The sequence below is a fragment of the Pezoporus occidentalis genome, unplaced genomic scaffold, assembly GCF_034315485.1.
Source record: "Pezoporus occidentalis ecotype Australia unplaced genomic scaffold, CSIRO_AGI_Poc_V1 ctg78, whole genome shotgun sequence".
Lineage (NCBI taxonomy): Eukaryota > Metazoa > Chordata > Aves > Psittaciformes > Psittacidae > Pezoporus > Pezoporus occidentalis.
Genome location: NW_026916137.1, coordinates 827,047 through 852,941, shown reverse-complemented (window position 1 = coordinate 852,941; position 25,895 = coordinate 827,047). Strand labels below are relative to the sequence as shown.

General features: G+C 42.3%; 1 protein-coding gene across 2 annotated transcripts; it reads right to left on the bottom strand.

The window, feature by feature from the left end:
- Positions 1–105: 105 nt before the first annotated feature.
- On the bottom strand, positions 106–23,132 carry PWP1 (PWP1 homolog, endonuclein). Of its 2 annotated transcripts, none has more exons than XM_062602699.1 (15): positions 23,008–23,132; positions 22,854–22,912; positions 20,783–20,937; positions 20,258–20,343; positions 17,957–18,053; positions 16,575–16,685; positions 15,817–15,947; positions 14,438–14,511; positions 12,119–12,215; positions 11,048–11,109; positions 9,015–9,126; positions 4,500–4,590; positions 3,532–3,653; positions 2,511–2,616; positions 106–1,781 (listed from the first exon to the last, which is right to left on the bottom strand). In XM_062602699.1, the coding sequence occupies exons 1-15, from the start codon at positions 23,071–23,073 to the stop codon at positions 1,678–1,680; spliced, it is 1,473 nt and encodes a 490-aa protein (XP_062458683.1). In that variant the 5' UTR covers positions 23,074–23,132; the 3' UTR covers positions 106–1,677. The 2 variants fall into 2 exon arrangements, with proteins under 2 accessions (XP_062458683.1, XP_062458684.1); XM_062602700.1 differs by having other exon boundaries at positions 20,783–20,957; positions 23,008–23,071.
- Between the last annotated feature and the right edge of the window lie 2,763 nt (positions 23,133–25,895).

Here is a 25,895-nt window from a genome sequence, read left to right as displayed (position 1 = left end):
CTTGCAGTAACACAATTTCTTCCCAAAACAAAAAGCAACATCTAGTGCTATGGTGGAAATTAGTACCAGAGGTACAGGTAACAGAAACAACTACCCTCCAAGAGCTTAACACAAAGCATTTATTTCGAGGGAAAGCTTTGAAAAACTTGCAGATTTTCAGTGGAGAGCACTTGAACAGAGGTGGTTTTGATGCCTTCACCTTCTTCAGCTTCACAAAAGTGGTGGTTCATTTACTGTCCACATCACGTCCTTCACTACTGCTTGGACTGCAGCAGGAATCCCAACACAAAGTATTCTTGGTTCCTGCAGAGCCATGCTAGGTACATGCCACCAGACTAGAAGCAACTAAATAGAACTTAGAAGCAGCCATTTAACTTAAAGGGGTTGGAAGCAAACTGCCAGCCCTGCCTTTTCGCCATCTGCATTTTGTATTGATAGAGTCAATCTGCCTCACCTCACCAGGAGTTACAGTGAGCTGGGATGGGAAGTGGTGGTAAGATCCCATCAACAACAGGCCCCAACACTATGGCTGCTTTGATACCCAGGGACTTCTTGCAGCAGCACCACCTCAACAGACAGAGATACCTTCCACTATGAAGACAGGGAAACACATCCCAGGAGGACACAATAATCACTGGCCTGGGGTAAGGCACTTGGGTGTTTTAGGTCACATTCCCATGGCAGGGGGGTTGGAACTAGATGATCTTAAGGTCCTTTCCACCCCACCCTAACCTATGATTAAAGTCAGCAGTTAGGGTGATTATACTCAAAACGTTCCTTTGTGCCTTCAGGTTTCAGGCAGAAATGCCTGGGAGGAGTTAGGAACATGAGCACGCAACATGGTCAGCTTTCACCAGTGACAGTGACAAGCTGAGATCCCCACCCTTGCTTTGTGTCCTGACAGCCTCTCGCCCTCTTCTGAGTAGTAACCCCTTACTTCAGTTCAAATTGTCTTCATATATATGTAACATCTGGAGCTTGAAGAAAAACCCAGTGCACATGTGACATTAACAAGCTTCAGCTGCTGTGGAACCACAAAAAAGAACCCCTTGATCTTGATGGGATAGATATGGGATATTTCTGGTTTGATACTGGTGATCTAAGGTGTTACAAAGGCATTTCAAGATCCTACTCGGGGACTCCCAACTTACTGCCCAAGAAACACTCAAGACTTAGGGAAGTTACATAGAACTTTTAAAATCTGTATTAGGAATCTGTAAATCTAGCCTCAAATCAAGTATAAATTATCTATTTACACTTGTCATTTCATTTAACTTTTGTTTTTTTTATTACACACCTGCTGGCTGAAGTATTTTTCCTTATGCCTTTAGAAGATATTTACCTTTGTAGTATTCAAACTTCTGGTAGTAGCAAAGTACTCTTCTAGTGCCTGTTTCAGTTTATGTATCAACTTTACACATAGTACTTCCTGTTACAGGGATCATAATCTCAGGCAAAAAGCAAGTCATTTAATCTTTCACAGCTAGTAACAGAGGCAGGAACTTAGAACTGCTGACTTAGAGCTTGACCCCATCACCGTATTTCTTCAAGATGAAGAAGCCTGCAGATTGCAGGACACCAGAGTAATTCCTATGAACTCTCACCAAATGGCAGGACTTGCAGAATCCACATTAGTCATAGTGCCGTTAATTACTTTGATTTTTGATGTTTGGTCCATCAGGATTCCATTGCTGTCTCTGAATTGTTGCTGCTGCTGCTGCTGGCAACAGGGTTGGCGTTTACCAGAACAAGTCTCTCTCTGTTTCCAAAAACTTCATTCACTGCAAAACAGATGGGAACATGCTATTCTCCCAGAGGCAAGAGAACTACAGCAGGTGGAGCATGGTGAGCATCATGGAATGGAATGGAAAACCTAACTTGGCGCCATTGCAAAGCTTTTCCCCTTCCCCTGTGTAGGGAGTTAAAGCTTACACATCAGAACAATCTCCCACGTATGATACTTAAATTACAAGTCCTGTTATTTCTCCTCCAAAGCATCTCTAGAGGTTTCCCTCTGTATAATTCCTGTGCCTAAGTACTGTGAAATGGATGAGTTTTGTAGTGCAAAACATTATGTTTAAATAATTTATTTCTGGTTTTAGTCTCTCTGGTTTCCACCAAGCTCTTAAGAGCCTTCTCCAGAAATTCACACCGTTTAGTTACATGTAGCTACCACCACCAATCAAACCCAGTCCTCACTTTTATGCCTACAAGTACTCAAGAATGTGGTACTCGATTACACCAGGAACATTAAGAACAAAGTAAAACATTGGTATTACAAGAAATCAGGTATTACACTTCAGCTACAAGAAAATCATGTGGCAAACACAGGTCTCCAAGTTAGAAAAACCCACATTTTTTGAAGCTGAAAATGTGAACACACCTGCAGCCTCGGGGCATTTAAAAATACTAACCTAGTTACTCTCAGAGCCACAGTACATCACTGAATATACAAATACACCCTGGGGGCAAGGGGAGTATCGTAAGATCCAAAGAAATGAGAATGTTACCTGCAGAAATCTTGCTAATATCCCACACACGCAGCCCTTCTCGCTCTCCTCCAAAGGCAAAAACAAATGGGAGGTCAGGGCAGCAAGCCGCGCAGAAGAGAACACCCTGGGAAGATGCAAGGGAAAAAAAAGAGGAGACTGTTTAAAACCCACCATCCCAAAATGAATCTGTCATCTGAAAATCCCAAGCAAGTTTTAAGAAATGTAATCTCTCTAAGTTTCTGTCCTGGGTTCAGCAGTCACAGTCATTTTTCTCCTTCTTAGTAGCTGGTGCAGTGCTGTGTTTTTGACTTTCAGCCTGGGAACAGCGCTGATAACACCAGTGTTTTTAGTTGCTGCTCAGTAATGTTTACTCTGACCAAGGACTTTCTCAGTCTCACGCTCTGCCTGGGAGGAGGAAAAGCCGGAAGGAAGCAGAGACAGGACACCTGACTCAAACTAACCAAAGAGGTATTTCATACCACAGCACATCATGCCCACTATATAAACTGGGGGCAGTTACCCGGAAGGGCTAGATCACTGCTCGGGTCAGGCTGGGTATCGGTTGGTGGGTGGTGAGCGGTTGTACTCTCTTCCCTTGTTATTTCCCTTATCATTATTATTACTGGTGGTAGCAGCAGTGGTTTGTGTGTAGTGTGGGAGGGGAGGGAGCGAATGGTTGCATGGTTCTGGGTTGCCGGCTGGGCTTAAACCACAACAGTTTCCTGATTTTGTGAAGACACAAAATTAAAGTCAAGAGCTGCTAGTTACAAACAGTGAATCACATCTTTGTCTTGAACCTGGAAGTTACACGTTGGAGCACCTACAATTCTACTCAGAATGTTGCATCTGATATTCAGGTCTGCCAATTAGATGTTGAATTGAATACCACACTATAATGACAGTGATTTACCCAGAACACACAGGTGTGACTTTTTTCCCCTAAAAGATAGTATGTTAGGTAAAACACGATTCAAGCTAGACAAAAAATGAATAAGCAGACATAAACCTTCCTGGAATTAAGAAATTAATATTACTCTACCATTTTCATGTCCCTGGAATGGACTAAACTTGGTCTGTCTCCCAGGATATCCCAGATTTTCACATGTTTGTCAGCAGATGATGTCACAAGGCATCCTTTGATCTGACTGCTTAGCTGTAGCCCTGGAAGATTAAGAATACAGCAGTGTGATAGCACCAGGTAATCACTGTTTCACAGAGATGAGGACCCTTTTTGAAGCAAAGTCATGAGAAATCCAATATTCTCCTCACACTAAATTGTTCCAGCAAAAAGGAGCAAAGTGATAAAGTTTCATGCTGCCACTGCTTCCCGTAGTGACAACAAACTGATGGTATGCCAGCCTATTCTGTTTCCCACTCCAACTGTAGCAGTGCAAGGATGCTATTGTTATGCTTCTTTCTTCACATAATCTGGCTTCTCCAGGTAGTTTTCTTCATTCATTTGCCAAAGACTCTTTTGCTATCCAAGGCAATGTGGCATATTCATAGATCTCATTTCAGACACCTAATCGGGTGTTTCAAGTTGCTTCTTAGGGGTTCCTACACTGATCAAGCAATTAAAGTAGCCTGAAGGAGGCAGTGTATAAACCTTCCCAAGTGCTATACCTAAATCATCTCCAGAGTGAACGCCAGTATAAAATAATTACTGATAGAGGAGGTAAACATTATAGTTTGTGATCCTGGACCAGGTTCCATAGCTTTTGTTCTTCCTCACCCAAAAAAACACAGGGAATGTGTCTCAAGTGAACAGATCAGCTTTGACATGTTTATTCACGACATTCACTGAGAAAAGTTCACTGTTGTTAAAATATTTTGCTTACAACAGCTTCTCAGCAGATTTGTTTCACTCGCTAGTTACCTATAGTGAGTATGCACAACTTTAACTTGTTAAGCAAGGAATTGCTACTACCTCAGTCATAGCCATTAAAGACATCTTCCAGATGTGCCTCGCCACTGGGGACAAACACAACACACACACAGAGTGTTTACCTGACACCTCTTCATCGTGAGCTTTCAGAGTAAACAGTGGCTTATCAGAACGAGCATCCAGACAGTACACAAAGCCATCCTCTGTGCTCACCTAAGGAAAACACAAGATTGTGAAAACAGCCATAGTCACTCATTTGGAAAAAAGCTCCTACAAAGTAATACCCACCCTCTAGTAAACCCCTGTGATTTGAGACAGACTTACACTTCTTGGTAGCGCTTGTCATAGTACATGGATCTGCATCCACAAAGTCAGACTCCATCCAGCTAGTGCCTGAGCTGTTCTATGTACCTAAATTATGCTGCACTGACTTACATGGAAGCTTTAATCATATACAAATTTCTTAAACTGTTATTTTGAAGATACGCTACCACACTTGGCTGTCATGGTAGGCAATGAAATAGTCTCCTAATTGGCAGTTCAAAGCTTCTGGAGCTATCCACTGAGTACATAATAGAATCATTGAATAGTAGAATCATAGAATGGTTTGGGTTGGAAAGGACCTTAAGATCATCTAGTTCCAACCCCCCTGCCATGGGCAGGGACACCTCACACTAAACCATCTCACCCAAGGCTTTGTCCAACCTGGTCTTGAACACTGCCAGGGATGGAGCATTCACAACCTCGCTGGGCAACCCATTCCAGTGCCTCACCACCCTAACAGAAAAGAATTTCCTCCTTATATCCAATCTAAACTTGCCCTGTTTAAGTTTGAACACGTTATCCCTTGTCCTGTCACTCCAATCCCTAATGAAGAGTTCCTCCCCGCCATTCTTGTAGGCCCCCTTCATGATACTGGAAGGCTGCTATGAGGTCTCCACGCAGCCTTCTCTTCTCCAGGCTGAACAGCCCCAACTTCCTCAGCCTGTCTTCATACAGGAGGTGCTCCAGTCCCCTGATCATCCTCGTGGCCCTCCCCTGGACTTGTTCCAATAGTTCCATGTCCTTTTTATGTTGAGGACACCAGAACTGTACACAATACTCCAAGTGAGGTCTCATGAGAGAAGAGTAGAGGGGCAGGATCACCTCCTTCGACCTGCTGGTCACGCTCCTTTTGATGCAGCCCAGGATACGGTTGGCTTTCTGGGCTGCAAGCACACACTGCCTGCTCATGTTCATTTTCTCATCCACCAACACCCCGAAGTCCTTCTCCGCAGGGCTGCCCTGAATCTCTTCTCTGCCCAACCTGTAGCTGTGCCTGGGATTGCTCCGACATAGGTGTAGGACCGTGCACTTGGCATGGTTAAACCTCATGAGGTTGGCATCAGCGACAAAGATGTTGAACAAGACCGGTCCCAACACCGATCCCTGAGGGACACCACTAGTTACTGGTCTCCAGCCGGACATTGAGCCATTGACCACAACTCTTTGTGTGCGGCCATCCAGCCAGTTCTTTATCCACCGAGTGGTCCATCCATCAAACTGATGTCTCTCCAATTTAGAGACAAGGATGTCGTGTGGGACAGTGTTGAACGCTTTGCACAAGTCCAGGTAGATGACATCAACTGCTCTACCCCTGTCCATCAGTTCTGTAGCCCCATCATAGAAGGCCACCAGGTTGGTCAGGCAGGTTTCCCCTTAGTGAAGCCATGCTGGCTGTCACCAAGCACCTTGTTGATTTCCATGTGCCTCAGCATGCCTTCCAGGAGAATCTGCTCCAAGATTTTGCCAGGCACAGAGGTGAGACTGACTGGTCTGTAATTCCCCGGGTCATCCATTTTCTCCTTCTTGAAAATGGGGGTTATATTTCCCTTTTTCCAGTCATCGGGAACTTCACCTGACTGCCATGATTTCTCAAATATGATGGCCAGCGGCTTCGCAACTTCATTCTCCAGCTCCTTCAGGACCCGCAGATGGATCTCATCAGGTCCCATGGACTTGTGCATGTTCAGGTTCTTAAGATGGTCTTGAACCAGATCCTCTCCTACAGTGGGCCCAAGGTCTTCATTCTCACAGTCCCTGCGCCTGCCTTCCAAGACTTGGGTGGTTTGGTCAGAGCCTTTGGCAGTGAAGACCGAGGCAAAGAAGTCATTCAGAACCTCAGCCTTCTCCAAATCCTGTGTAGCCAGTTCTCCCAAGAGCTTCCTGAGGGGGCCTACGTTCTCCCTTGTCTGTTTTTTATTTGCTATGTACCTGTAGAATCCCTTCCTGTTATCTTTGATACCTCTAGCTAAGTTTAATTCTAACTGGGCCTTAGCTTTCCTAACCTGGTCCCTAGCTTCCCGGACAACATCCCTGTACTCTTCCCAGGCCGCCTGTCCTTGCTTCCACTTTTTATAAGCCTCTTTTTTCATTTGAATTTTCCCCAGGAGCTCCTTATCCATCCAAGGAGGTCTCCTGGCCCTCCTGCTGCACTTCCTTCTGGTTGGGATGCAACACTCCTGAGCTTGTAGCAGGTGATCACTGAATATCAACCAAGAGACTTGGGCCCCTCTGCCCTCTAGGGCTGTATCCCATGGAACCTTCCTAAGCAGGTTCCTGAAGAGACCAGAGTCTGCTCTTTCGAAGTCCAGGGCAGTGAGCTTGCTGCACGCTCTTCTCACTGTCCTGAAGGTCTCGAATTCGACCATCTCGTGGTCGCTGCATCCAAGGCTGCCCTGGAGAGTCACATTTCCAACGAGCCCTTCCCTGTTGGTGAGCACAAGGTCAAGCATGGCACCTCTCCTTGTTGGCTCCTCTGTTACTTGCAGAAGGAAGTTGTCTTCTACACAATCGAGGAACCTCCTGGATTGCTTGTGCTGGGCCATACCGTCCTTCCAACAGATGTCAGGGTGGTTGAAGTCACCCATGAGAGCAAGGGCCTGCGAGCGTGAGGCTTTTCCTATCTGTCTATGGAGTGCTTCATCCTCAGGTTCTCCTTGATCAGGCAGTCTGTAACAGATCCCCACAGTAATGTCTCCCATAGCTGTTTTCCCTTTAACCCTGACCCACAAACATTCTGTGGACTGCTCACCTGTCCCCAGACAGAGTTCCATACTCTCCAGCCTATCCCTAACATAAAGGGCAACTCCCCCTCCCCGCCTGCCAGGCCTGTCTTTCCTAAAGAGCCTGTAACCTTCCATTCCAACACTCCAGTCATAGGAGCCATCCCACCATGTTTCTGCAATGCCTATTATATCATACCCCCTTAGATGTGCACACATCTCTAATTCTTCTTGTTTGTTCCCCATGCTATGGGCATTTGTATAGGGGCATCTGAGCCGAGCTCCAAATGAAGCTGGCTCATTGGCTGGAGCGGCTGGGATATCTCTACATTGCTCTGAGCATTTATTATAGGTTCTGGCAACTGACTGGGTGTGTTGGGATGGAATGATGCCCCCTCCCCCAACACATCTAGTTTAAAGCCTCCTTGACCAGTCTGGCAAGCCTCCTACCAAAACTGCTCTTTCCCTTCTTTAGACCAGCTCCACCAGCCCCCACTAGACCTGGCCTACAAACTTGGGTCCTGTGTTCTAGACACCCAAACCCCTGACTATGACACCACCCTTTTAACCATTTATTAACCTGGCCAATCCTCCTAGCTTTTTTTAGGTCCTCCCCTGTATCCTGGAGAATTGACAAAAAGACAGTCTGAGCTCCAGAGCCCCTAACCATCTCTCCCAGGGCTCTGTAGTCCTTCTTTATGTTCCCCAGGCTACTACTATCTATATCATTAGCACCCACATGGATCACTAGAAGTGGGTAATAATCCGTGGGACTTACTAGAGCAGGCAGCCTCTCTGCAACATCCCTGATCCGTGCCCCTGGTAGGCAACACACCTCCCCTTGAGACCAGGTCAGGCTGACAGATGAGTGCTTCTGTCCCTTTCAAAGTAGAGTCCCCTACTACTATGACTCGCCGCTTTTTCCTGGCAGCACCAGTAGAGATCTTCTTTACCAGTGCATCAGCCAGCTGTTTCTGGAGCCATACTCAAAGCTGAGAGATCTGTATCACAAACCCAAGAGAACTGAGCAACTGCTTTTTTTGGCTGTATATATAAAGCAACAGACAACCAGACAGCCACTGAGGTAATAAAAATTATTTCTTTTTAAATTCTGTTTAAAACTTGTATTATAAAAATCTTCACAAACCCAAGGTACCCCAGCAGGGTGGACAATGCCCTCTAGTGCTGATTTGAAACAATATTCAGGATCTTCGGTCTAAAGAGCTGCTTCTCAGCTGCAATTGCCTCATTACACGAAACACAAAAGCAACTATGCAAAGGAAAATACATCCCAGCCACTGAACACTATAACAGCATGGCAAAGATGCCACCTCTGGAGTCAAAAAGCAACTGTATCAATTGCTTTTCTACTGCCATAATAGAGGTACTGGGTAAAGAGCTGGTCTTCATATACTTGTTGAAAAAAACTACCCAAAACCATCCTCACACGCACTGCATCTTGAAAATAAGAACCAACAACAGTCCAACTCCATCACCTCCATTATATGATTCAGAAACATTATGAACACAAAAATACAGGCTAAATGAAATGGCAACAGTCTACAAACTGAGAATAGAAGAGCATGTACTCACTAAGAAGTTACAAGGTGAAAAATGATTCCAAGTTACTCTTTCAACCTGACCACTAAACCGCCACACGCGATGGTTATCTTGTGGGTTTCTGCAGTCATACAGTGCAGCTGATCTATGCGAAAAAGGGAGAGGAAATAAATGAATAAGAAAAATCAGGGTAGAACACCTTACAAAGTTTGTTTTACCATTGGCATTTATAGAAGGCCCACATAAACTACAATTCAAAAGTTAAAATGGAAACAACTTCACTATTTAGTCTTCCAACTCAACAACAGATGAAAATTTCTCAGATAAGTCACAAGACTTTCCCATATGCCTTCAAGTTTCATCTCGGTTACAAACAGCTGTTCTATTGAAACTAAGCAAATAGAGCTTGAATTTACTCAATGCATAAGATACTTACTACACAGGAGACCATAATTATGCAAATATATCACTGAATTATGAACACACTTCAGTAAAGTCAAGCAATGACTTTCAAAAATATTGCACTAATTAGGAAATCCATTTCAGGATTCAATCACAGAACGGTTTGAGTTGGAAGGGACCTTAAAGGTCATCTAGGTCCACCCCCTCTGCCCTGGGCAAGGACACCTTCCACATTTGTGGAATACATATACCTAAAATATCCTTTAAGAAATACAAAATTAATCTTTACAAGGGATTAGGGAAATGCTGCTCCAAAAAGAAGAAACAGTGGATGGGAGTTAATGGGTCCCCTGGTATTCTTTACAGGTATGTGCTTAAACCGGTGGTGGCAGAATGTGTCCCAACCCCAAAATCTCCTGGATATGAATGCAAGAGAGGTGTGATGATGTCACTCTTGCAGCACCTCATCACAACCAGCATCCACAGTGTAACTAGCTCCTACTCTATCATATAATTAAAACCAAAGAGATGCGATCTAGATCTCTATTACCTGGCATCTTACAACAGTTCTAGCATATATGCAATTTTTAATGGTCTGACTTTTAGGTTATGAAGGCATCTGCCAATATTCACTGAATAGCCTGTGCTTCTGCAAGGCTTCATAGGAAAAAATCCACAAAGGCAGTGTATAGACAGTAAACTGGTTTATAGTGTCCATGGTATCGAAGGGCTAGCTAAAATAGCACTGAGTAGCTGGCCTCGGGGTGTGGACTTTTTTCTTTCTACTGAAGGAAGTCAAGAGGGAGGAAAGCAGGCAGAGCAGCTCCTAACAGCAATAAAAGGATTTTCTCCATTACTTTCACTTAAGCAGATGGAGCAAGAGCACAATAGAAGCCAGAAAATATAAAGGCCTGGCTAAAGATTGACAAGTCTATAAATACCACAAGGACAAAGTCTTAAAAGAATTAAAAAAAAAAAAAAATCAATATAAGAAAGTCACAGTTATAGAACAAAATTAAACAGTTACCCCTATGGGATGGGAGAACAGAGGGGAAGTTTTTGAGCTGGCAGGGCTTATAAGCTACTGGCAGTTATAGCGCTAGTCAAAGCGTGCAGCCACAAACCATTTCACAGCATCTCCAGCCTGCAGTCACCGGAGGTAGCCCATTAAACTTTGGCTATGGCACGCCTATTAATAGAGGCTGTAGGGAGCAGACTGGGATGTTGAAGTCCCTCATGCACCCATCCTGGTCCTACAGCTTGGCAAGACCTGCACAGGTTTTCAGAGGAATGAGCAGTGTCACGTTCCCAATGCAGAAAATGCCGTAAGGCCAAATTAAGAAAGAAATGCAGTTTGGCATAAACACCTGGCACAGAAAATGCTGCTCCAGATGGTTAAAGGATTTAGCTAGTCCTGAGAAAGAGGTAAGGAAAACTACATTTTGGCCACATACAAACCTGGCTACCTTGCTGGAAAAAAATAAACAGCATTATTCAAATTTGGCACAGTTACAAGCAAATGAAAAGGAAAACATGAAGCAACTTAACAGGCTTTATTTTATACTAATACCCTCCCTACACGTAACATTTGAAAATGACATACTGACATACTTATCATTAAGATCCAGAAATGACAATGAAAATGACATTTGACCCTGACATACTTATCATAAGATCCAGAAATAAGGGTCTGAGTTTCAAATGGATGAAACTGCAACGTCTGGACCTAGATAACAGAAAATTTTGTATTTAAAAATAAGCACTGAGGTATAGTACGCATATACACAATCTTTCTTTGAACAAACAAGAGCACAAGCCCTCCTTCCCAAAGCCAGCACACTGCCCCCCCCCAAATTGATCCTATTAAGCTTGTTGATACTCAGATTTTTCATAAAACAGTGCAAGAGAGGCACATTATTTTTATTCAAACACCCCCACCCAGTGGAAACAAGGTATTTTCCTTGTTTTATATATATTTTTATATATATTTATATATACAATATATAATATATATTATATATATAATATATATATTTATATATATAAATGAACTGAACAGAACCACATGGCCCCTTTCTGCTCTGGATATTAAAAAAAAACATAAAAAACCCCAACCAAACAAAACCCTAAAAAAACCCAAAATCAGAGGAGATAAAAAAAAGAGCTGCTTCCAGTTATAGAAAAAATGCAGATGTTAGCAAAAAATGAAAATCAGGAGTTTGCCAAGGGCAGTGACTTCGTTAACAGCAGAATAAGGTTACAGCTATTAATAACTAACTTCCACATTTTAATTACTATGAGATTAATTCATTTCTGAAGTACCCACCACTGTGGTATTTTAGTATCATCTATTTTAAACTTTTCTTACCTAGAACTGACACTCTCTGTTTCCTCAGAGAAAATTACAGTTTGACCTATTCTCAGAGACCTATTTTTTGGAGCTTATTGCAGCCCTATCGGATTCCCACCATTAGGGCTTTCACAAAAAAGGCATTTTAGAAAACTGCTGTAAATCTTCACAAACTATCTAAAGGACAAGTTAAACAGCACTTTAAAAAGCAAATACATTGTTGTTTGCAAAGGCAACTAATTCAGAACTTTAAAGAATTCTGCACAGTTCTTAGAAAACTACAGAATTGTTGTTGTAAGGGTTCACCACCAAGCAGTTAATGAAAAACTGCATTTATTTTTTCTCTGTATTTTACAGTGGAAGAAACACAGCAATTGTTACTTACCTTGTCTGTGTGTAGCATCAGGCTGGCTGCTGGCTTACCCACAGACATATCCCACAAAATCACAGTACTGTCAGCAGATGCACTTGCTAAAACATTCCTGATAACAGATCAAGAAATAAGTTTTAAACGTCTTTATACAGATACAAACAAATGGTCAAATGTCCAAAATACATGGACTCAATTCTGAGATCAAGTATGCTCTGGACTACAGACTGTATTTCTCAAGCCTGACGGATAATTCCCTGAAGGTAATTCTAAGTTAGGAGTAAAGAGTACAAACAGACTATATTACATTATTTAACACAGTAACAACATTGACAGTTTTGCTTCAGTTCCCCCCCTGACACCACTTAAAATATCATTTATTGGAAAATTTCTTGACCAAAATGAAGAAAGGCTTTTAAGCATTTCCTTTCCTTAGCAACTTAGCCCTGCTTACATACACATACAGCCAAGTGCCAGAAAAAAATGGTTTTAAAATACTTTGCTCTCTAATATGTGACTGTTCATCTAGCTGCTGAAGACTTAACACTGTACACTCTTCCAAGAATGCTAAAAGGAACCACTAACATACTAGCTAGTTTACAGACCCTCTATTTCAACTTAAATTTGGTCAACTGTGTTAAGAGCAATAAACATGCAGTTTAGAATTTTAATCAGAAAAAAAACCTCAAAATTTTCCCAAAGGCCTGTCAAATACACAGTACAACTACTATTGCTCTTAAAACCTGATTTATTACCTCAACATGTTGTTTCTGATCAAAACTGCTCCCCCATCCCTTATTTTTTGTGTATTAACGAAGCGTTATGGACTGAAAGAGCTAACATCCTCCTGGAAACACTGTCCTTCCAAACGTTATAAGGGAAAGTTAAGAAAATGCATAGTGAAGGCTCTGAGAATATTTTACAGTAGCACCATTATGACATACAGGCAGAAAGTTATTTACAGAGAGCTGTCACAGTATATCTTGCTTAAAAAACAAACAAAACATTTAAATATAAGCTGCTCCACGGAGTTTCTTGTTTGGCCCATAAGCTTCCTACTTCAAGGCTGGTTTAATGCCCTGAAAAATCTACCAGTATCAATGAGTCTGTAACTCAGCCCATTGCAGAATTATGCATTCCAAACACTTAATTATTGTGGCTTTAAGTTTTATGACTTGTCTCTATATTATCACCAGAAAATCATTTCTATGCACGTGAAAACTACTCTTCTGTAAGACAGACAGAAAGATCACTGCCACACTGTGCACATGTGTATAATTTAGGAACAGGCAAAGCGCTGTAAATGAAGAGTGCAATCTATGTACATTTATTGCATTTCTATATGGATGTTTCCTCCTTCAGTATTATCTAGATAAAGGTCATTACAAATGAAGGCTTACAGCTGCTCATTAGGACTATACAGAGTTAACTACAGCCTGGAGAAGGCTCTGTGGAGACCTCAAAGCAGCCTTCCAGTATCTGAAGGGGGCCTACAAGGATGCCAGAGAGGGACTCTTCATCAGGGACTGTAGCAACAGGACAAGGGGCAATGGGTTCAAACTAAAACAGGGAAGTTCAGGTTAGATATAAGGAAGAAGTTCTTTCAAGTTTCAAGGCCCACGCTGAAGACCCTCTGATAGCTGAACTGTTAACAACTACCTTAATTGATAAAAACAGCAGCATCGCTACTTCAGTCATCACATTGCCCCTGACCTCTCACCCAAGATGGGCCAGCTTTGTGTTGCTTCAATAGGAGCACTTAATTGCTAGTTTGTTCAGGCAGCATAATATTGTCTCTGTCTAGGATAACCCAAAGGTCAGAGGCATTTTTGTAACTGTGCTATTAGGGCTTTTACACTATCTTTTCTGCTCACAGTTCAGGTGCAAAAGCCAGAGTTAAAAAAAAACAAGAGAATAGCAAAGACTTTTCTTCTACAAATCTGCTACTATCTGCTGAAATGGTGTTTTAGGTCATTGTCAGATCAGCACAGATGACAGCAGCCATCTGGTTATCTAGTCTGTGCATATGACCTAAACGGAGCTGATTTAACAAATGGCTTAAACCCACCTTAGCCCTGCACTCATCTGGACAACCTGCAAACACACAGTGATCTGCAGCAACATGTAGGTTAAAAATAATGATAATAAAAAAATAATCAAGACTTCCAGTTAAAAAGGGGGGGAGGGAGGTGTAGTTTTGAGAAATGATTCATTTCAGCACTGCTTTCAAGTTCAACATTATACTACATTGTATTTTGGATTTCTGTGAAAAATGCATGCCAAATTAAATGCACAAATTTGTAACCATCCATTGTTATTCAAGTATACTTTTACCTGCTTTGTTTATTCCACGAAAGATCAAGCACAGCATCAGTATGTCCTTTCACTGTCTCTTCTGAAGATAAGCTCTGTATGTAGATACAAAATAAAGACTTTTGAAAATTACAGCTCCAATGGAAGTCAAGCGTTATAACACATTAGTATAAAATCCTTAATACCTTCACAAACAACTTCGTATTTTATATTACTCTCACTTGCTGCAACAAGGTTTTTGATAGAAGTGTCTATTCAGTACCTGCACCTCACTTCCTATCCCAGATGTCAGATGGCTTCATTTCATTCACAGCTGCTGGGTTTATAGAACTGGGTACTCCCTTCAGGCTAGTAGCAGAACTTCATTGTCTCCAGCTAATGTGCAGCTTCTTCAGCTTCTCTCTAAACACTCCTGGCAGTTCCCTCACTCCTTCAAATTAACTGAGCTTGAAGTCCTTGTAACTGCCAGCTCCTACAACTTCTAACTTAAAATGGTTAAGCTTCAAAGACAGCAATCGGAAACCACCCATAACTCACCCCATTTCTCTCAATTCCACGTTTTAATTATCCATACAGAGAATGATTAGCATTTCAAACTGAAGTAACATTTATGAATGATATCTTCAACAGCAATGCTGATAACCCAGCGATTTTCAGAGGCAAGTTTCATAGAACAAATTCCCCTTCCAAGGATATTTTCTCTATTCTCTAATAGGTCTGAGAGCTGCAGTAGTCAACCCCCTACGCAATGACAGTAAGGTTCTTTAATAAAAAGGTTCTTTATCTGACTAACACTGTAGTGCTCCTTTGTTTGGGAAACCAAGATTAGCTATATATTTAGCATCCACATTCCCTATTTACTCTAGGGAGTTTTTAAGCACTTCCTGAAGCATCTACTACACACAAAATCTAGCAAATTTAAGTGACGTCAACTTCCAGACTTGTTTCACATACCAAAGGATTAGGATAAATCATAGCACATTCTGGCATACAATTAGGATGACATTCATCTCGCATAACTTAGCATCCAGTCTCAACCTCACTCTTCCTCTTTGGTGGTTAAGTTTTTCTCTGTAGTCCACTACGAGAAACTGAGCCATTTTCAGGTTATGCCTCTATGCCTTTACCTCAATTTCTATGACTATCATCTTGAAATATGCTTAAATTTTAGACAGATAAAGCTAACAAGGTGAATCCTGAGTAAATGTATTTTACTAGTGTAAACCTTGTCCTTTATTCCTCAATGCCTTTTCAACTCCAAGACACAGGAAAATACCAATTTTAACCTACTGCAGATAACCATGACATTATCTTCTGTAACCTGTCTAAATACCATCTTTCAACAGACTGAATTAAATCCAATTATCTACAATTTAGATAAACAATTTTGCAATACTTACTTTCTTCCCTTTCTTTTTTTTCTTTTTCTCTTTCTTGTCTCCAAGAGAAAAGACTGGTTCTAAGGATTCTACTACATCAAGGTCCCAAATGTCAATAACTGGGGTCATGTTACCCACTGCAACATAATTTCCTACAAGCAGAAACCCAAATGTGACCACATTTATTTAGAATTACGAAACAGCATATTTGGCAATCCAGCTGTTGCTTATTTCTTTGATTAAGTAAAACTTATACTTATGTACCAGAATTTCCCATTTGAACATATTTGATGTTTATAACTGACTAGGAGCAATTTTAAAAAATCAACTGACAGCAGATGTTGCCAGAAAAAAAAAGATTACTTGCTCTCCTCCTTCAGTAAAAGTAACTGCCCAAAGCAGCTGTATACAGTTCCACGTTTTGGTTTATTTTTTGATGAAAAAACAAACAACAAAATCCCACATTGGCTGTACTATTGGAAAAAAATTCTGTAAAACAGAGGAAAAAAGTTACTGAATACATAAATATATAAAACTTTTGCTGTGTTTTACAGTTTGGATTTGCCATAATGAGTTTGAACAAAAGTAACTTTTCATTTACAAATGGAAAATAAAGCAAATTAGAGAAGAGCTTGCTTTGGTCTAACTGGCAATAACTTAATTATTTGTAATAAAGCTGGTGTTTTAGTAAAATCACTTGTTATGGCAGCATCACTAAGATAATTGTATCACCAAAACAAATAAAAAAATGGACATTTACAGTATCCTTTGTAATTTACCTACTGATTCATCAGGATTAGGATCAAAATTCAGCCACTCCAGACTTAGAGGGTAAGCAGGCAAGATAATATCATGATGCACATAAAATGAGTTCTCTTCATGATTATAAACTGAAAAAGAATTAAAGACATACATCAATGAAGAGGAAAAGTAAGCAACTATGAACAGTTCACTTCTGCAAAAGGCAGATGTAGCAAAAGCTAAATTGTCAAGGAGATCTAGAATGTAAATTTACATTCCAGTATGAACTCAGTACATTCAGAGTTTTAGCACAGAGGCCAGTGCCTCCAACTACTAATATTATGGCTACTTAATGTTATGGCCTGTGAATTACACAAAACAAATAAAACATTCTCATGTGCACTTTAGACAAAGAAGTGACAAGTTCAGCAAAGCTTAGACACTTGACTCTGAGCATACTACACTACTTTGTTTCTACGACTGCTTCGAAATTGATGCTCCATATCCAACACTCTCTACATCAGGATACAGTCAGAAACAATCTGAGAGGAAATCAAAGGGGAAATGAAGATAAAAGACAAACAGTCTGCAAATTAGAGAAAGCTGAAGAAGTCAGAAGAAATTATCTTCAGCAGGTTTTGACTGAGCTGCAGGAAGACTTGCTAAAGCAACCATATGCTAAATACAGCATTCCCTTTAGCCAGCTCTTTTTTTCCTTATAATAAAAGAATTTACTAACTGGACAGCAGAGAAACCCATTAATTATTTTAATAACATGGTATCATCACAAACACAAAATCACAGTGCCATTTTTAAGTGCATGTGACAGATGTTCAGATAGTAACTGAAGTCTTCAGTTAACTAAGCAGTCTTAGCAGTTAACTAAGACAGAGCCACCCTACGTTATAAACAGCAGAAGCCTGTGCTATTGTTTTATAAGTGTATATTGGGAAAATTACACAGTTAATAAAATTTGTAAACACCATCCCTAGAACAAGTGGTATTCAGACCTCATTAAGGATCATCTCTTCTAAAACTACAATGATAGAGGTGTTGATTCTTCTACTCCTAGCACGAAGCCAGTAGAAGAAGCTTGCATGATTTAGAAGAAATTTATTCAGAGAATAAATTTATTCAGAGAATAAAAATGCCATAGTATTTTCTAAGTGCCATTAGAAATGAAATAAGAAAAGCAAATGCTATATAGCTGAAAAAACACACTACCCTCTAAATAGCAATACCACCACATGAAAGACTCAAGTTCTGAAAAGTGGCTAAAGCACCATGACACAGGAAAGATAAGGAGAAAGAGAACCTTCCAAAAACCAACCCTCTCCCCCTTCTACAGAGCCATATGGCATAGGCTAGGTGAGACATACTCCCTAAGTTCACTGTAAAGAACAAATCCTATGTTACATACCATGGACCTCCAAACTACAGTAGTCTTTATCAACTCTGCCACAAAGGACAAGATTGTCAGTGGGCTTAATCAAGAAGTCTTCTTCTTCATACTGATCCTGAACAGCAAAAAGGAGATCAGTGGATATTAAACAGAGCACATAAATGCACAAAACTACACATGAATCAGTAATAATTTTTAACTGAAAACACTCAAAAAACCAACACCCTGCTGCCCACCTGCCTAAAGTCATCCTACAGTGGTAAACAAAGAAAGGCAGGAACCAGACTCAATCATGGGGAATTGGATAGTTATTATATAGACTGAAGGAGTGCTTATGTGGACCTAGGTGGATTTAGAGAGATCTTCAATTATCAAATATGAAACCATATTTTGAGGCTACCATGATGCAGCCCATTGCTGAAAAGAAAATCACTGCCAGGAGCCCACACATGCAGCTTATTTCCCTTGTGCTCTCATGCCTTAAGCATCTATATAGTGTAACATCATTTTACACAATAAGCATACTGTAACTGCTCCTCACATCCAGGAAGCAATTCCAAGAGCACTGAAGCATTGTCTACTTTATGGAAAATATTTCAAAAAAAGTGCTGCCTACAGCTATATTGGGCATTCAGCAGTACCAGAACAGATGTAACATCTCATCTAACTTTCATTGTTACTGAGGAATGGAAGGCATTCAGGGAATTTTTATCAGTGGAAAACTAAGAACTCTACATAAAAGTCAATAGTCTTGCACAGAGTACCATCCTTCAAATATACAACACATACAAGACTTTTTGGACTTGTTGCAAGCTTTTTAATTTCTATTTTATTCACTGGAAGCATCTTTTCAATATCTGAATTCTATCAAGTCCTGCACTTTTTTGAATTAATCAACTTAATGTTGTTACACAATACTTGGCCTTCAACAGTACTAGCAGTAAATACCAAAAGACAATATAAAATGCATATTAAAGACTAAAAGTACTCTCTTTCAGAATTTGAGCAATGGTCTTGAGTGCAGCAAGAAAGGCCCAAGAAAAAGATGTTCATTCTTTCTGTCTAGAAGAAAGTTAGCTTTTCTGACACAGAATATATGCATCTCGTATTATCTCTGAAGCCCTGTGCAAATACCTCTTTGACTATAAAAATCACTTTGAAAGCATTTCTCTCCTCTACTGCTACACAGGAACAAGAAAAATCACTAAGAGTCAGTGGAACACAGAGAAAACATACAGTGCCTCAAAATGCACACAAAAAGGTAAGATGTATGCCTTCCTCCTTGAGTTTTGTTAAAGTATATGAAGTCACCATAACAACTTGTCCAAGACCACACATTAGATGAAGTCCCCCGACACACAAACTAGATGTTGCAGTAGAAACCTATAGCTCCTCTTTTCTTTCACCCTTACTAGCTTTGTAAAGAATAAAAAAATAGTATAAAAAGGACAGCACCCAGAAAAGTCTTTATGCTTACAAGAGGTCCCAAAAATTCACCTATACCTTAACCCTGACCCAGATGATCATAGTCTCTCCTGATGCCTCTATGCTACATTGACTCTTCTCTTGCAACCTCATCTTCCAACTAATTTATGCAATTTCTCTGTGTAAATCAATCGCAAGTTGCAGTCTATCCTGAACTAAAATGTGGATAGTCTCTGGAATTGCTCCTTGTCTTTTCTGAGGACCAAATATCCTAGCCATGGCAGTACCAATATTCACTAGAGAAAGACAAACAGGCTGCATAACAGGACAGCACTGCTGACACAGTTAGCTTGTTAGACTACAGACAGAGACTTCTTCACTCCCTGCAGGAGCTCTTACAAAGCCAGCTCCTGCAAAGATGTTCCCCATCTGATACCTGATAGAAACTAACACAGACAGAAGCAGTTAACTACACAGTATGCTGGGCATATATGCTTAACAGGGACATATTTCTTCATGCCATACCTGAGTCTACCTTAGTTTGGTTTCTTCCACAAACTGGTGGAAGGTGTAGAAGTCTTGCAGTGTGGGAAGTTTTAATATTTGGATCATTAGTGGCCTGTGATTTGTTACCTCTTCAAGCATTTTCTGTGTCCTACTGGACAGGTGACAAACCACACCACACATAGAACTGTTACAGCTGCCTCAAACATAAAAGGCACGTGTAGAGGGGCCTGCACAAAGCAACTATAAAAGGAGTTCCATCTGATCAAAAATCTGGCACACCTCTGGAAAAGGACTGCAAGCACTTACAGACCCTGAGGCAGCATGGAAAATTTAACTGATTTTTAAGTTTATGCTGTTTAAGATGTTTAATATTTTTATAATACTTACAGTGGTTTTTAGAGTGATGTAAGGATCATTATCATTACTCCCGTATACTGCCAGGGTAGCCAAGGAGTCTCCAAGTTTTAGATCACCTAGGTGGGAATTTCAGAACATCTTTAACACATGTCAATGACAGGTGAAGTTAGAAACTCCTGTACCAATACCTGGATTACCTATATTGTAAAAAAGGAGTGGGCTAAATTAACTTCAAAGTTACAAACATAAGAATCTCAGTAAGCTAAATTGCTGGCTGGTTTGGAGGACTTCTGCTGCTCTGCTCCAGCACTGCAGCAGGGGGAGCGATAATCTTTCCAACATGCTCTTGGTTAAAGCATCAGGATGAGGAACACCGAAGGACTTCACTCACTAAACGATTTCCGAAACTAGGACAAACAGATTACTAAAAATGTGGATTTTCAGCATTTGAAACATAGACCTGTGAAGTTTTAGGATACAAATGTCTTAATTACAACAAAAACTTGAAAAGGTTCTTCACTTACATTGTGTATCTGACATTAACATTTTTGTTACCTGTGCATTCCTCTTCATCATAATTTTCCAAATCATATTCATCTAGCTCATCATCAGGTGGGTCTTCATTTTCATGAGAAGACTCAGCTCTGCCAGGAACATCTACATTCACATCAGATGCCATCTGGCCTTCATCACTACCATCAGCAGCATCCCTGTTTAAAGATACACATCCCTGAGAAACTAAGGCGGACATTTAGAATTCTTCCAGGTAATTGCTTAGGAGACTGCTTACAAGATTTCAGCACCCAATCCTGGCTGCTCCAGCCTTTATGCCAATAATTTGGAAATCCATCCACTCCTATCTTTTCCCAAAATAAACAGCACCATTATACACAGGCTTCCAAAGGAAGCCTTCCTTGACAGTTTTCATGACAAACTGCCACACATTTTGGTTTTCAGAGATAATCTGTGTGTCTAAATCCCTTTCTCTTACCTTTTTATTTTTTTATGCATACAATGCTCTCAACCTCACTTGTGTACATTTGCACATGTCCAATTCCTTCCTTCCTTTTTCCTCCCACACTCACAGGCCCTGTCATGGGTGATGACTCTTGCATTTCTTCAAGATTTTCAAGACCTTATTTACTCATATTTCCCATACTTACCTTAGAGGAAAAAACAACATAAAATTCATTAGGTAGGGATATATTGTGGATTATTTCTTACAAAGTAAACTATGCAACATCTGAATAACTTGGTACTTAGGTGGAACAATTCCATATGCAGGGAATTCAGCAGAAGGAAGTGTGCATTAAAGATTAACTGAGGGCCTAATAGGCATCTGAGATGTCTCAGTGGAATGTGATCCAGAGGGATTCATCCCTGCTGAATACACTGTATTCCTTTCCTTCTGCCCTCGGGATTCCTAAGCAACAATGAGTAAAGACAGTTCTCATTTGCCACACACAAAGAGTTGTGGTCAATGGCTCAATGTCCGGCTGGAGACCAGTAACGAGTGGTGTCCCTCAGGGATCGGTGTTGGGACCGGTCTTGTTCAACATCTTTGTCGCTGACATGGACAGTGGGATTGAGTGTGCCCTCAGCAAGTTTGCCGATGACACCAAGCTGTGTGGTTCGGTTGATACCCTGGAGGGAAGGAATGCCATCCAGAGAGACCTTGACACGCTTGTGAGGTGGGCTGATGCCAACCTTATGGAGTTGCTAATGTGCAAGGTCCTACAGCTTGGTCGGAGCAATCCCAGGCACAGCTACAGGTTGGGCAGAGAAGAGATTCAGAGCAGCCCTGAGGAGAAGGACTTGGGGGTGCTGGTCAATGAGAAAATGAACATGGGCCAGCTTCAGTGTGCGCTTGCAGCCCAGAAAGCCAACCGTATCCTGGGCTGCATCAAAAGGAGCGTGACCAGCAGGTTGAAGGAGGTGATCCTGCCCCTCTACTCTGCTCTTGTGAGACCTCACCTGGAATATTGTGTGCAGTTCTGGTGCCCTCAACATAAAAAGGACATGGAACTGTTGGAACAAGTCCAGAGGAGGGCCATGAGGATGATCAGGGGACTGGAGCACCTCCTGTATGAAGACAGGCTGAGAAAGTTGGGGCTGTTCAGCCTGGAGAAGAGAAGGCTGCGTGCAGACCTCATAGCAGCCTTCCAGTATCTGAAGGGGGCCTACAAGGATGGCAGAGAGGAACTCTTCATTAGGGACTGTAGTGACAAGACAAGGGGTAACGTGTTCAAACTTAAACAGGGGAAGTTTAGATTGGATATAAGGAGGAAATTCTTTTCTGTTAGGGTGGTGGTGAGGCACTGGAATGGGTTGCCCAGGGAAGTTGTGAATGCTCCATCCCTGGTGATGTTCAAGGCCAGGCTGGACAGAGCCTTGAGCAACACGGTCTAGTGTGAGTTGTCCCTGCCCATGACAGAGGAATTGGAACTAGATGATCTTAAGGTCCTTTCCAACCCAAACCATTCTATTACGTACAAAAACCTAAGGTGTGACAGGTTTGTGCAATCGCCCCCCCCCCCCTTCCTCTTCCCTGCTCTGTCAGCGGCGACGATACCCGGCGGGCTCCAACCGGTCCCGGTAGACGGCCGCGCCCGCTGCCCCGGCTCACCTCACCCTGTCCTGGGCCTCCTCGATGAGGTCGTTCAGCTCCTCCTGGCTGAGCTGTACCTGCGGGGCAGACACACTGAGGAGTGAGGGCAACGGCGGGAGGCGACAGCGGGCGGGGGGTCCCTCAGCTCAGCCCAGCCCAGCCCCGGCCTCACCTTTTCCGGCGTCTCCTTGGCCACGCCGCAGCGCACCCAGGCGGCGCACGTTACCGGGCAGCTCATGGCGGCGCGGGGCTCTGTGGTGTGCCGTGCGGGGCGACACGTGCAAGCGGCTGCGGCGCGCCACGAGTGACGTGTCTGACACGAGAGCCCGCCTGCAACGGCGGAGGACAACGGAACGGGCGGAGATAGAGCAGCGTGACGTCATCACCCAGCGCCGAGAGAGCCGGAAGGAGGGGAAGGGCGTGGCCTCAGCGGGAGGGGCAGCGGGTGGCTGTTGGCGCGTTGGTGTTCGCATCCCTGAGGCGATCCCGTTTAGAGTGGGTATTAGGGAACGGTTCTGCACCGAGAGGGTGCTCAGGCATTGGAACAGGCTGCCCAGGGCAGTGGTGGAATCACCATCCCTGGAAGTGTTCACAAGCCGTGTAGATGAGGCCCCCAGTGACACGGGTTAGTGGTGGCCTTGGCAGTGCTGGGGAACAGTTGGACTTGGTGATCTTAAAGGTCTTTTCCAACCTGCTTGATTCTGTAAGTCTATGATTCATGCCCAGGCTGTCACACATGGTACCCCTGCTGTCTTTAGCTGTGGCTGGGCCCTGCTGGAGCTCCAAGAGGCTCTTAGTAACAGAAAATAATGTTTTTCCATGCAAAGGTCCTTGTGCAGCTGAAAGTGACCAGGTCACGTCAGTGCCGCAACCCCATCTTCAGGCTTTTCAGGTCCTCCATTTCCCCCACTGGCATTCCCCACTTGCAGGGAGAAACCTGCCCTGCTGACACTGGCTTTCACTTTGAAGTACCCCAGCAGTGATCCACCAAAAGTAAAGGTTTAGAAACTTTTTACTGATCCCTAAAATTGATCCATGAAACCAGTGCACAGTCAACAGTGAAAGGGAGTTACAGAAGTTGGAAGGACCAGTGTCTTCATGGGAGGGACTGCTTTTTGCCCTCTCAAGTGTCAGATTCCTATACTAGCTAACTTATCAAATCAGAAAATAGAAAGCCAGCTGGAATACACAGGAAGGTAGTCTCTTACTAACATGCAGAAATCACTGTTGTTTCCATCACCAAGATCTTAATTCAGGGGATAACTGCAAATTACATGGATGGGCTGCTGAGGTTAGGGAAAGGAGCATTTCTCATGGTAAAACTCCAGGACTTGGCAACTGAACTTCAGCTTGGCAGACAGGATGGCTGCATTATTTCATCCACATGTCACTAGGCAGCACAACTGTATTCAATTTCATTATTTTTATCCTGATTATTCTGTGGTTCTGGCATGAGAGATAAATACATTTCTGTCAAAATACCCTGTGCATTTCACCCATTTGCTACATTTTGTCTTAGACACGAGCATACTAAGGCAAAAGCTGCTTATTTCTAGCTATTCCTTGTATTACCCTGTAGCACAGGCATCTTAGTCCTACCTGGGGACTATAATGATGGGTCTTGCATTTTGGTATGCTTGCCTTTTTGCTGGGCTGTTATTATTTGCTTTACTGGTCACCTTCTCTTACAGCAGTCAAGAAATCCTGTTTATCCTTCCACAGGCTATGGTTTGCCTGTCAGTTTTGTGTAAGCAGATGCTATTCCTAAAGGACAAGCAGAGGGGAGTGTTATGCAGCCAAGACAAGGAAAGCAAGGTTACTTTCCAGTGGCTGTGGTTCCTAGATATGTGTTTTTGCAGATACATACATTTACAGCGTGGAGGTTTGCTCAGCAAACACTTGAGCCAACTTGCTTTTACTGAAGCAATGCCCAGAGGGGGCACACATGCTCTACCTTCCCTCCTGTTGTGTACATAATCACAAAATAGCAGCGTACTGCAGTGAGGCTTAACAACAGAGGTACCAGAAAATGAGACTTAGAGAAGGAGAAAGGAAGGAAAATAGGTATCAACTGTGCACATGGATACTACAGCTTAGAAACTGCAGCTAGTAGTAATAAACCTTCTTTTTCAAGACCCAGTCCAAAATGCTGTGTGATTTTAGTACTTCTCAGTCACACACTTCCTGGGGATGTGGAGCTGGGTCTTAAAGTCTGAAGGAAAGAAACACCAATCTGTTAAAGATACTATTGTTCCAGGGTGCCTTGGCAATCACAGAGAGCTGGTTGAAAAGGTGGTGCCCCTTTAGCTCCCTGGAGACACTTGGTATAGTAACTGGGAGCTAGTGCAGTACAGCCCACTCACCCCAAGGAACCAGCCAGGACGATTCATAGGTGATAACACACCAGTAAAAAGTGGTCTTCTTGGTATTTAGTGTCCAAAGATGACTCAGCCACAGAGGTGTGAAGATTCAGGAAGAAACCAGATGTTCATTTCTTAATTTGGACGGAATTCTGACACAACCGTTGGAGGAAATTTGGGATGAACTCAGAGAGCTGTCCTAATTGGAAATGAGTCTGTATAGCTGACAGAAGTCTCTCTGCATCTCTGTGAGGTGGAAGAAATGGCCATGAAGGTACATACAACAGGAGACGAGGACTTGAATGGCTGTCCCAGGAAGGGACCAGTGGAAATAAAGGGTCTCTGACCAGAAGCATTGTCATCAAACATTCTCATCACAACCCATTCTGGGCTGGCCTTGGGCCTTTCCTAAAAACTAGCTTCTAAAACTGAAGGCTTCATTCCCCCCCCCCCTCCCCTCCATCATCGGAGATCAATCAGACACAGCAGTATTTCTCCTCCAGCACTAGTTTGTGCCTGGAATCTCTCTTAGACCCATTTTTCATCTTCCAGTGAGCAGAGCTAAGTTTCTTTTGATCCCAGTGGACCTCTGCAAAGTTAAGATAAAACCTGACAGCAGTGATTTTCATTGTTTCAGCTTAGTAATCAGTTCTGGTGTCAGAAACTTCTGCCTGTCTGAAGTGAAAAGCATTAAAACATT

Bases quoted from the DNA above. Each gene is read 5' to 3' on its own strand.
- PWP1 (XM_062602699.1), bottom strand. From the start codon at position 23,073: ATGAGCTGCCCGGTAACGTGCGCCGCCTGGGTGCGCTGCGGCGTGGCC. The intron at 12,216-14,437 runs GTAAAAGTATAC...ATCTGTTATCAG, and splicing joins TCGTGGAATAAACAAAGCAG to GAATGTTTTAGCAAGTGCAT. The intron at 4,591-9,014 runs GTGAGTACATGC...TGTTTTCCTTAG, and splicing joins TTTCACCTTGTAACTTCTTA to GTGAGCACAGAGGATGGCTT.